The sequence below is a fragment of the Myotis brandtii genome, unplaced genomic scaffold, assembly GCF_000412655.1.
Source record: "Myotis brandtii unplaced genomic scaffold, ASM41265v1 scaffold31, whole genome shotgun sequence".
Classification (NCBI taxonomy): domain Eukaryota; kingdom Metazoa; phylum Chordata; class Mammalia; order Chiroptera; family Vespertilionidae; genus Myotis; species Myotis brandtii.
The window spans coordinates 3,142,738-3,155,289 of NW_005361873.1; the positions used below are offsets into that span (position 1 = coordinate 3,142,738).

Consider the following 12,552-nt stretch of genomic DNA (forward strand, 5'->3'; position numbering starts at 1 on the left):
TCGGGCCTGCCATCTGCCACCCAGGGAGCGGGCCTAAGCCAGCAGGTGGTCATCTCCCGAGGGGTCCCAGACCGTGAGAGGGCACAAGTGGGGCTGAGGGTGACCCCCCGACCCCCTCCCCCGCCAGTGCACAAATTTTTGTGCACCGGGCCTCTAGTTAATTTATAAAAGCCTTGTTTAAAGTATCCAGATGCCCTCTGCTCATTCACTTTGCTCAGAAATTCTTTTTTTAACTCCAGGATAACATGAATACCTCATATAAGATTCTTTCTAATATAACATCAGCATTTCCCCCTTATTGTTAAGAATTAATGATTAAATATAACTTGTACTCATGGTTTCATCTACATTTTGAGAGAAAATTTTCAAAAAGGTAGGCCACCAAATGGTAACATAATTGAAATTCATCAATATTATAGGTTCCCTTAGAATAAGTTTTCTAATTAGTGTCACCTATATTCTCTACTCAGATAGGCAGTATGTAGGATTATCTATATATACTAGAGGCCTGATGCACAAAATTCATGCAAGAGTAGGCCGTCCTTCCCCCGGGCTGCTGGCACTGGCTTCTCTCTGGCACCCAGAACCCGGGCTTCCTTCTAGCCGCCGACACCCGGGCTTCCTTCCAGCCACCAGCAGACACCCGGGACCCAGGCTTTCCTCTGGCAGCCGACAGGCACCCAGGACAGAGGCTTCCCTCGCAGCCCTGGCTTCATCCAGAAGGTTGTCCAGAAGGACGTCTGGTCTTATTAGCATATTACGCTTTTATTAGTATAGATAAAAGCCAAGCAACCGGAATGATGGAATGACCAGAACAACCAGTCACTATGATGGGCACTGCAGCAACCAACCAGCCCCATTGGGGCCCTATGGGCCCCCTAACCTCCCACGGCCCCTCCCCCTGGCCTGCTCCGCCTCCGATCAGCCCCCCCCCATTGTGGATGGGGCCAGCCAGCCAACCGCTCACAGCCTCTCCCCCCCACCGGCCCACCCCAATCGGCCCCGATCAGGGCGGGCTGGCCAGTCCCCACCAGTGTATGAATTCGTGCACCAGGCCTCTAGTCTTGTTATAACAGAGCTTTATTACCTTCCTATTTTTTAAAAATATATTTTATTGATTTTTTACAGAGAGGAAGGGAGAGGGACAGAGAGTTCGAAACATCGATAAGAGAGAAACATCGATCAGCTGCCTCCTGCACACTCCCCACTGGGTATGTGCCCACAACCAAGGTACATGTCCCTGACCAGAATTGAACCTGGGACCCTTGAGTCCGCAGGCCGACGCTCTATCCACTGAGCCAAACCGGTTAGGGCACCTTCCTATTTTGATTCTTACCCAGACAACTCTCTCCTAGGTTTCCACATTTAGGTTAACACATTTTAATGCAGGCTATCCTTCCTTAATATAGCACACCACTGTGCCTTCTACTGATCTATTTATTTTTCATAAAATATTGTAATTGCCATATTCCAAGTATAAACCCCATTACATTTCTAAGGATACTCATCAGAACTCTTTAATTTGGGGGTATTTCTAAGGTCACCTGGGTTTTTCCACCCAAGCTACATGATACAGACACCCAAAGGCAAATTACTAGGTTAGAGTAAGATAATTTTCTTAAGAAAATAATATTTATTAATACCCAAAAGTGTTCCTTACTTCTTTTTAGATAGTTTATGGCTTCACACATGTTCAAAACATCTAGTCCTAACACGTAGTCCCAAAAGAGACTGTGTTCAGATCAAGACCAACATAATAATAATTGTCCTACTGGTTACTATTAGATAGTTCAAGGATAAGTTATATCAGATAGGCAATATGCTGTAGTACCCTTAACTAGGTTAAGAACTGAAAAATGAGACAGTACAGCAATGTTGAATGTGAAGAGAATAATTTATGATCTCAGACACTAATGTTACTACTAGCATAAATCCTAAGGAGGGGTATTTATTGTATTCACAAGGACAAGACCAACCAAAGAAAAGTGTAATTTATTATGTCTGCTTAAAATTAGACTTGAGATTTTAATTAAGTTTTCAACTTCTAAAGCTTAAGGTAAGGAAATTACTTGCCAAAAGATATCCTTAAGAATATTACCAACTGCCATGATATTTCATTAGGATTTACACCACACTGACATCCTGAGTTAAGGAAATGTCTGTATGTTAAGAGACCTATAACTTTACAACAATAAGCAAGACTATAAAGAACTGATCTTGCATCCCTGCGTGTGTGTGCTTCTTCTCAGCTGGTCTGCCCTAAAGCCCCTGAGCATCAGCCCTAGTCCCCCACTCAGCCCGTTTCCTCTCCAACAAGATGAAAGAAACTATCATGAACCAAGAGAAACTCGCCAAACTGCAGGCACAAGTGCGCATTGGTGGGAAAGGAACTGCTCGTAGAAAGAAGGTGGTTCACAGAACAGATACAGCAGATGACAAAAAACTTCAGTTCTCCTTAAAGAAGTTAGGGGTAAACCATATCTCTGGTATTGAAGAGGTAAATATGTTTACAAACTAAGGAACAGTGATCCACTTTAACAACCCTAAAGTTCAGGCATCTCTGGCAGCGAACACTTTCTCCATTACAGGCCATGCTGAGACAAAGCAGCTGACAGAAATGCTATTAGCATCTCAAACCAGCTTGGGGCAGACAGTCTGACTAGTTTAAGGAGATTGGCTGAAGCTCTGCCCAAACAATCTGTGGATGGAAACGTGCCATTGCTACTGGAGAGGATGAGGATGATGAAGTTCCAGATCTTGTGGAGAATTTTGATGAGGCTTCCAACAATGAAGCAAACTGAACTGAGTCAACTTCTGAAGAAGATAAACTTGAAGAAGTTTCTGGGAGCTGGTATTTTATATTATGACTGCTTTTTCAAATTTTGTTTATGGATCTGATAAAATCTAGATCTCTAATATTTTTTAGCCCAATGCCCCTGGACATTGCAGCTCTTTTCAGTTTTTGCTTATACATAAATCATTCTTTGCAGCTAATTAAGCTGAAGAAGCTTGGGAATAAAGTTTGAAACAGGTTAATAAAGTTCTCTGCCTAGTATAGTTTTATTTTTTATTTCATTGACACTGATTTGTACACAGAAAGCAAAGTTGTTTGTAGAAAGCTAATCATGGCATATAATATGACAATCTTTGATGGAATTTTATTAAAGATTTAACTGGTAGAATCATGTAACAACAAAAAAACAAACAACAAACAAACAAAAAAAGACTATAAAGAACTCCATATTTCGAACTCTCCAAATAATAACAGCTAAAGTGATAAAAGAAGTTTCAAAATTGTCAAATAAATAATTGATATGTACCTGTTTGGGTGCATTTATTTTTTCTGATTTGGAATTTTCTTTGGAATTTGTCTCTTCATCTTTAGTAGTCAAAGGTCCATCAATATCCTCCTCATCTTCAAAATCATCACTGTAATTTTCTGAAGAAAATAATTTTTAAAAATATAAGGATCACATAAAAAAATCAATTTCCAGGAAATGACTGATTTCAAAAGGAAGAATTCCAAATAAGAATAATTTATTGAAATATTAACATAAATATAAATTAACAGATTTTTTGCAAAGATTTAATAATTCAATTCTTAAGACTGTCTTAATTTTATTCCATTTTTTGTCCTTTCAAGTACTTTTATTTTTAATCTTTGATAGTGTTAACTGACTAAAAATATCTAGAGCTACCCAAAAGATTTTATATCATCTTTAAAACAAATTTTAATATTTGTTTTTTAAAGACAAAAATCTCAAATTGCTTACTTATAAAAGCCAGCACTTTTGTAAAATGTTGACTCATAAAAGGATGGCTTTTGCTTTTTTTTTTTAAAAAAAAAATGTCTTTTAAATTGATTTTCGAGAGAGGAAGGGGGAGAGAGAGAAACATCGATGTGAGAAACATCGATCAGCTAGCAACTATGTGCCCCCTACCAAGGATTGAACCCACAACCCAGGCATGTGCCCTGCTTGGGTTGGTGCATGGGACTATGTGCAACCAACTAAGCCACACGGGCTAGGGCTACTCATTTTTTAAGTTGATTTTTTTGGTATCTGTAGGTATCTCTACTATAAGCTTTAAATGCTACTCATGAGAGATCTATCTCTGATACTTCCCTGAGGAAATATTGGCCTATATGACCTTCACTGTTTCCCAAGACTGGGCACTTCTCAGCTAAAGGCCCAAATTATATCTCAATGACTTTGCAGCAGATGGGAAGGGTGTGTCCATGTTAACATGATTCCATCAGACTATTTATTGAGAAGACAAGGCAGGGATGATTTGGCCAGGATCTATTCAACAATTTGTAACTTGTTTATAGCTCTTATGAAGAATTGACTGAGACCTACAGGCTGTAAAGCGTAATAACCTTTACAGGGTGGAATCAACCATTCTAGAAGAAAATGCAATCTTGTAGTTCAAAAGATAGATCACATTCAGAAACAGGATGGCCTGATGGGAGAAAGACTGCATGAGGTACTAGAATCTGCTTTTGGAAACACTGTCCTTCAGTCTTCTTTTAGAAAGGAGGAGACAACTTAAATGTAGCTATAAATAGAAGTGTGGGAATAAACTTGGGAGGGCTTGGAAATTAAACAGAGATGCTTCCACTGAGATCTGCCTACAGAAACATTTCCACTTTAGTTCATAAGGAATAGGAGGTTGGAACAGCATGGTATTATAACCTAGACAGATAAGCTAGGTTACCTGGTTAGCATCTATATTTGGAAGTTGAGAAGCTCACCTTTGTTTCTCCACCATTTGAGAAAAAAAACAGTGGGATTTTTAAATATCAGTAGACACAATTAAATTCACAGTTATTGAGAAATTACTTTGTATTAGACATTGTTCTAGGTTCTAGGATCAATATGAAAATGATGAAGATTCTAATATTCTAGGTAGGAAGCACTAAATTTTAAGTAATCTAAGAGATTAAATTTGTTTAAAAAGAGATGATGTACAAGGAGGGGGGAGACATGGGAGGTTATGACAATGAACTTAGACAACTACTTGGGATTTGGGAACTACTTCCAATCAATGGAAGGGAATGTAGTGTTTATGGGATTACAGACAGGTAGTATAAGAAACAGTGCAAGTAATATAACACTTAAGAGCACAACCAGGAGCCAGTAGTCTTGGACTCACTACCTAGTTTTACTACTATCAGCTACAGAACTGTCAGCAATTGTAAAATATTGTTTGAAAGTAGACTCTAATAAGATAAAGCTGCATATTGTGAATCTTAGGGCAATTAACACAAAAAATACAGCAAAGAGGTATAACCAGCCAAAAGAAGGGCTAATGGAATACTATAAATACTCAATCCAACAAAATGCAAGACAAAAAAACCCCCAAATAAACAAAAAGATGGAAAGATACAAAAACAAATAGCAATACCGTAAATAATCAATCCAAGAAATATATTTTTATAAAGTGTAAAGACACTTGAATTAAAAGTCAGAGATTGTCAGATTGGATAAAAAAAGCAAAACCCAGCTATATGGTATCTATAAGAAAATCATTTTAAAACACAGATACATTAAAAGTCAATAGATGGAAAAAGATGTACTGCCACAATCAAGTTTTAAAGGTATTTGTCTTGGCTCCACAGGTTTCCCTGCTCCTAGCACAAAACTCCTTTTTTCTGTCTTCCCAACTGGTCCACAGCCCACTCCCAACAAATAAGGTAGCGGTGGACTTTTAACAACTTCCCAATGGCTCAGGTTACAACACAAGCAATTCGCTCAAACTGTTTGAAGCTCTTTCCAAGACAATATGATTTCCCTTTAATTATTTTTTTCTTAGCAATATCTTTATTAAAAGCTACATTATCTTTTCAAATACTGTAAATTTTAAAACCAATGAAATTACCTGCCAGTTCAAATTTTGACTCATTCTCATGTTTATCTTCGGTTAGTTCTATATTAGCTTGATTACTAGAAAAAAATATTTATTTAATTTAGTATTACATGTTAATAATACATTTCCATGAAATCCTTCGTGTATATTTTTAAAAACATCTAATATTATGTATTTCTTCTCAAGTTCTATCAAAAGCAAAAAACTTGGGAGCTATAAGCAAAACATTTTGAAAATAACATTTCCTTACAGCTTAATTGTAGCTGACAAAATAATACAAAGGAAAACATGCCATAATTTTTAACTCTATACATAAATTTGTGCATTTACATGTCTCAGGATCCAGATGTCCTTTTTACACTAAAGATTAGGACTTGACAAGTTATGAGAACCACTGAAGTCTACAAGGAGGCCAGGAAAAAAATATCATAGTCATTTACATGCTAACAAGCAACTTACTCCTGAAATAGGAGCTGGAACCAGGAGTCTTACCAAGCTCATGGCCAGTCAAACCCATGGCCAGTGGGCCTCATGCCTCATTTAAACCCGCCAGCCACGAGTTTGACATGCTTGCAAGAAAAATTCAGCAAGGTAACAGAGAAGCTGGAGCAAGTCTGAATTGCACTGGATATATTAGTTCAGATATGCTTTCTTTCAAACCCAGGAATCAGTTCCACCTTTTTCAGTCCATCAATCCTTTTGCCAGTGAGATTAAAAGGTCCAAAAAATTGTAAAACTACTAGAGGCCCAATGCACAAAATTCTGCAAGGGCCTCTACCACGGTGGCCCCGCCCACTGTGGCTTTGTCTGGAAGGACATCTGGTCTAATTAGCATTTAACTCTTTTATTATTAGAAATATTAGTAATAGCGGAAAATAATTTTGCATTTCAATACTGTGCTGCACTCTGACTAGTCTGTTTTAGAGCAAAAATATCAGTAGTTAAGAATTTTGTTAAGAAATCAGAAAAAAGTTAAATATTGCAAAGGGGCAAAATCCTGTGACTAATAAACCTATACAGGCTTAATCTATGTTGTCACTTGGGAAAGGCAATCACCATGGGTCTGCATGTTCCTGATGGGTATGCCAAGAATGCAAGGCATGGACCCCCCTTTCCTAGTCATTTCTCAGGGTCGTGTTGGCCGTGAGCAACCTTGAGAGATGAAGCAATGTTTCTGCCCAAAGAGAAGGCTTGTTTCCACTTTACTATAAAGCAGTAGATTCTCTATGCTCAGTGACAGGTCCTCTCCTGTAAAGCAACCCACCACGTGTGCCGACAGCCATCATGGACCCTTTGTGTTGCCCTGTGGGCCGTGTGGGGCATAGGGAACTGAGGCAAATGAATTTGGCACTCAGGTACTGAACTGATTTTGTTGAAATAAAGCCTTTATTTTTGAGAAATAAAGCCCTTTGTTTCTGACCCAGGAATCTTGTCAGCATTCATAAAACTGGCAGGCTAACTTGTTAACGTCCAAGTAGGGTAACAATCTCAGAGACCACACAGTCCATGGTAATCACTGCTTTGTCCACCATCTGTAAGAAACTAAGCTTCGTGAGGAAAGCAGGCACTAATAATTATAGTTTGGTGTTCTTCAAAATCTTAGAATTATAATCTGACTTTCACTTAAAATTAAAATATTAAATGATATATAAAACTGAGGAAATGAAAGATTCAGGTTTCACAAAGATCTTGAAAATGTCAAAAGTCTACCTTACTTACAGAGGATCAGCTCAGTCAACTAGCAGGATTTCCAGAATAAATGAGGTGTTCAAATAATCATTAGGGTCAAATATACACAAAGGTAAGACACAAACCCTGGTTTGTGTCTTTGCTCCCTGGTTCCCCAACCTGTTTCTGTTCCTTTCCCATCTGAGTATCTAACAGCTACCTGAACTCAGTTATTTACCTTATCTGTGGAAAATCACTTGGTAAGTTACCTTCCTAGTAAGGTCTTTCTGGCAATGTGCTATTAGTCTCAGTAATATCTCAGGCATGACATTCAGATATCTGGAGGGAGAGTGGGCTCTCAAATACAAATCAATGTATTCTGTTCACATAAAAGAAAAACTCTGACCAACATAATAAACAGAGAATAGAGTTAAAAATAAGATTCTACTTTTGCCTGTTATAATACTTACCCATTTTAGTCCAAGTATATACCAGTCTTCCAAAAATTTAGAAAAACACACACACAAAAATCATTTAACGATTAGTTTATAATATAGTTACATTACCTATGTAAAGCTTTAAATTGTGTGGACTCATTAGAATCCAATTCCTTATTTAATCTTGAATAATCAATGGAAGATGTTAACCCTTTCTCAAGTCTGGCAAAAAATTGCTCTTTTTCTTCTTTTTCTTCGAATGTGTCCAATCCCAATCCGAGAACACTATGATTGAGCTCAGAAACTACTCTTTCTAAATGAAGGCACAAATACATTTTATTAACATACAGAATTTTGATAAAATTAATTTTAGTGATGCATTTAACATTATATAGTAAAATTTTAAAAAATATAAAACATACTTTACTTAATCTTTCACCCAATATAGTATATTCATAATCAATAAGCATAGATGTATATTCATAATCAATAAGCAAGATTATAAGGCTTCTCTATAAGTGTAATTGTAAACTTTTTAGAAAGATATTAAATCTAAGTGCTTCAAGATTGTAATTTTTGTAAAAATTCTGATTATAAGCATAGTAACTAACCTATGAACTCATATGTCTCACATTTCTTACCATTTGTTTCTAAGCTGTCAATACTTAGGATAGAGGTCCCACTGCTCTTGAGAAACTGAATCCTCTCAGCAGACTCCTCTTCTATTTCCATAATAGGCTGAGAAGTCACCTTTGTTTTCAGATAGCTTACATTTGTTCCAAGCCGTCCTAGGGATGGGATTTAATATAACTGGATATTTATATTCAGGACATTGTTTTGACAACTATGCCAACACCATACTATTATACTAATTTTGTGGATAGTAGCTATAAAATAAATCTAATCTATTAAATAAAAATCCATCAAACCTAAAATTCACAAAAGAAAAATTATATTTGTTTGCAGTGTATCTTAAGAATATTTTAAAATTTTGCATTATGAGGGTGAAAAGAGCACAGCACTTTTATACAGTGTACCATGCTATTTTAAAGAACAGTGTCTGCCCTATGTGAAGGAAGAGTAGTAAATAACCAGCTGAAATGGAAAAGGGAGACAATTCCAGGTAGAGGGAAGAGGTACAAAGGGTCAACAATGTGAGGGAACAGCCATATCTGAGGATGCAAAAAAGCCAGTGAAGGTGGGTCTAGAGAGTAAAGGTCAGTCAGGGTAGAAATAAGCCCAGAGCAGGAGCTGATGGTTAGACCATTCTCATCCTCACAGGCCAGGAGTGAGATTTTCTCTTTATTCCAAAAGCAATAGAAAACAATGAAAAAGTTATGTAACATCAAAATTTCTTTATCCCAATACTACACATGTGTTGTAAAAAACTGATATACAGAGAAAGTAGATTATATTACATGATAGAAATATGTATTAAGATTAGGAAAATATAACTTTTGCTTTGCAGGAAGCCTTAAGAAGTCACAAATTTTGTATGCAATGTCCTAATTAGTGTCCTCTTGGAAAGGGTTCAGAATCTATTTATTTTATGGCTTTAGGTGTGCATTATGGTTCCATAGCTCAAATAACTTCCACAGCTGCAGAAAATCAAGAGACACTCAAGAGACACGTCAAAGGAGAAAGTGCATGCCAAGGCTGGGGTGCTGGGGTGCTGTCTGTCTGGGTTTCAATGCTGACGCAGGGATGTGACCCATGCTAACCGAGCTCACAAGAGACTACTATAACCGAAACCAAGGTGCAATTGAGTTATTGGTAATGAAGAGGACACCCAGCAGGAGGATTAGACGGTTTTACCCTCTAGGCCAGTGGTTCTCAACCTTCTGGCCCTTTAAATACAGTTCCTCATGTTGTGACCCAACCAGAAAATTATTTTCATTGCTACTTCATAACTGTAATGTTGCTACTGTTATGAATCGTAATGTAAATATCTGATATGCAGGATGGTCTTAGGCGACCCCTGTGAAAGGGTCGTTCGACCGCCAAAGGGGTCGCGACCCACAGGTTGAGAACTGCTGCTCTAGGCAGAACATTTTGTCCTTATGGTAACTCAAAGAGAAAGCAAAATTATAAGGCTGGAGTTCTCAATGTTGACGTTTAATGGCATCTATCTAGGGTGGGTAATGGGTTCTTCTCCTCAAGAGGGTGCTGCCATCTCCCTCAGAAGCTTCTACACCTGGATGAGAGGAATCACCTAGTACTGAGAGTCACCTGGTACTCAGAACATACCATAAACTCTATTACAGTTTGTGACTGAACAGGGATCAGGTTATGCCCTTGGGTGGAGAAACTCTCTCCCTTGTGTGTAAAAGGACAATGTCAAAGTTTGTTTCCATTTATGTGTTTATTTATTAAATATGATTTTATTTATTTCAGAAAGAGGAAGGAAGAGGGAGAGAGTGTTAGAAACATCAATGATGAGAAACATTGACTGGCTGCCTCATGCATGCCCCCTACTGGGGATTGAGCCCAAAACCTGGGCATGTGCCCTGACCAGAATTGAACCTTAACCTCATGGTTCATGAGTCAATGCTCAACCACTGAGCCACACCAGCTGGGCAAAGTTTATTTCTTAAGTATCCTTTCTTGCATCCTTTACTAGTCAAATCCACCACTGATTGATAAATCCTTTTAAAAATTAGTAATACCTTTAGTCAGACTACCTTCGAGTGTTGGTCCAGGACCTATTTTTTCCCTTTGAAGTGAATTTATACATCATTCCATCTGATTATTTTCTAGAAAAGAGACTTTAATGCTAATTAACTCTCAAATCTTTGTCAACAATTCCAATAGCACTTCATCATATTATATCCTTTACAACGGAGGGAAAGATTCTAAAAAAGAATTCTTCACATGCAAACTTTAACACTGTTGTATAGTTTGGGGATTTATGAAAAAAAAATGAATTTTTCAATTAATCAATTCCTTATTTACATTATTAAGAACAGATAAATGACTATCAAATTCACTCTTACATTCATTTGTTAAACACATTCATTATTTACTACTGAGGGTCAGGGGATACAAGGAAAAGAAGTGTTTCCTGCCCTCACAAAGCTGCCAACCTCAGCAGTAGGTTACAAGTATTACCACAATGCATAAATGCTATTATGGTGTTTTGACACTGAAACAAATGAGAAAATAATTGTGTTGGTAAGGGAGTTAGAAGAGTTAGGGAAGGATTGCAAAAGAGGTGATACCAAACTTTACTGGACAAGAAGGATGAGAGGAAAGGCATTCTAGAGCAAGAAGGCATGAGCTAACGCACACAGGCATGGAGCCAATGATGCTTCCAGCAGAGAAGGAATAACCGAATATGGCTGGAGCACATGAGGCTAGAAAGGAGGGTTCCAGTCAGATTAGGTAGAGCTGTAACTATCACATTAGGGCATTTGGGCTGTTTTATGGTGGAAAAACAAAAGCCATGGGTAAATTTTCCCCCTAGAGAAGAGATACTAAATCTTATCAGTTTATAAAATGGTGCTTAATGACCCGAAAGCAGTGTGAACATAGGTATTTCATGGTAGTCTCGGTTCCGTAGAGATACAACGATCACCATACATAGTACACTGAAGAAAACACTCCAGAGCAGCGGTCGCCAATCGGTGGTCCACGGACCACTGGTGGTCTGTGAGGTCCGAAAGGTTGGTGACTGCTGCTCCAGAGAGTAATTTTCTATTTGTAACAATGCAATGAGGAATAGTTCTGTGATAATTTATTTTACTAATGTTATAAGAAACTGTGATACCAAAATCTATAGATTTGTTAAATTCTGCCCATGCAATGACATTAATATGTTGTCAGGATATTTTATTAAATCACCCTAAATCAATTTGCCATTAAATATAATTATATATAAACATACTGATATTATACATCATCTTAATTTGAGTAAATAAAAATGATCTCAATGTAAAATAACCTAATAATGCAGAAACATAGACTCTCAATTATATAATACTGTATATAATAAAGTGAAGAAAATAATTCAAATTATTGTCTTTATATATTTATAGTACAGTAACAAAATCCAGAATTAAAAGTCTTGACTGACCCCTTGTGGTCAAATAATGTGAAATGAAAAATCAGCAATATTTACCACCATCTTCGAAATCACCTTCTGTTATCCACCATGGCAGTGTGTCTTTCTTTTTCACTTCTCTTTTAGGTTGTCTAGGTGTTTTGTTTGAATTTTCAAAAGAATCATCTGAAAGCTGAATCAGATATAAGCTACTAAATTTTAAATTTGAGAATTCCAGATTCATCACTAAAATGTTTCTTCCTTCTCTCACAGTTCAACTATTCCATACATAAGCAATATTCTCAGAATTAATGTATGAATTCATATTTCTAAACATATATGACCAAAATAAGCTAAAAATCAAGCACAGCCCTAACCGGTTTGGCTCAGCGGATAAAGCGTCGGCCTGCGGACTCAAGGGTCCCAAGTTCGATTCCGGTCAAGGGCATGTACCTTGGTTGCGGGCACATCCCCAGTGGGGAGTGTGCAGGAGGCAGCTGATCAATGTTTCTCTCTCGTTGATGTTTCTAACTCTCTATC

General features: G+C 37.5%; 1 protein-coding gene and 1 pseudogene across 6 annotated transcripts in view; one reads left to right on the forward strand and one right to left on the reverse strand.

Annotated features, from left to right (window-relative positions):
• Window positions 1-12,552, reverse strand: part of CEP162 (centrosomal protein 162kDa) — an 83,134-nt gene that overhangs the window by 64,725 nt on the left and 5,857 nt on the right. For 3 of the 6 annotated variants that reach the window (XM_005869950.2, XM_005869951.2, XM_014542665.1), the window contains exons 3-7: window positions 12,091-12,205; window positions 8,615-8,761; window positions 8,103-8,286; window positions 5,881-5,945; window positions 3,321-3,439 (exon numbers count right to left, since the gene is read on the reverse strand). In XM_005869950.2, coding sequence (XP_005870012.1) covers window positions 3,321-3,439; window positions 5,881-5,945; window positions 8,103-8,286; window positions 8,615-8,761; window positions 12,091-12,205 — 630 coding nt within the window. Of the gene's footprint in view, window positions 1-3,320; window positions 3,440-5,880; window positions 5,946-8,102; window positions 8,287-8,614; window positions 8,762-12,090; window positions 12,206-12,552 lie in introns of those variants that run through there. The other 3 variants (XM_014542666.1, XM_014542667.1, XM_014542668.1) reach the window with 3 other exon arrangements.
• On the forward strand, window positions 2,241-2,801 carry LOC102249636 (annotated as a pseudogene).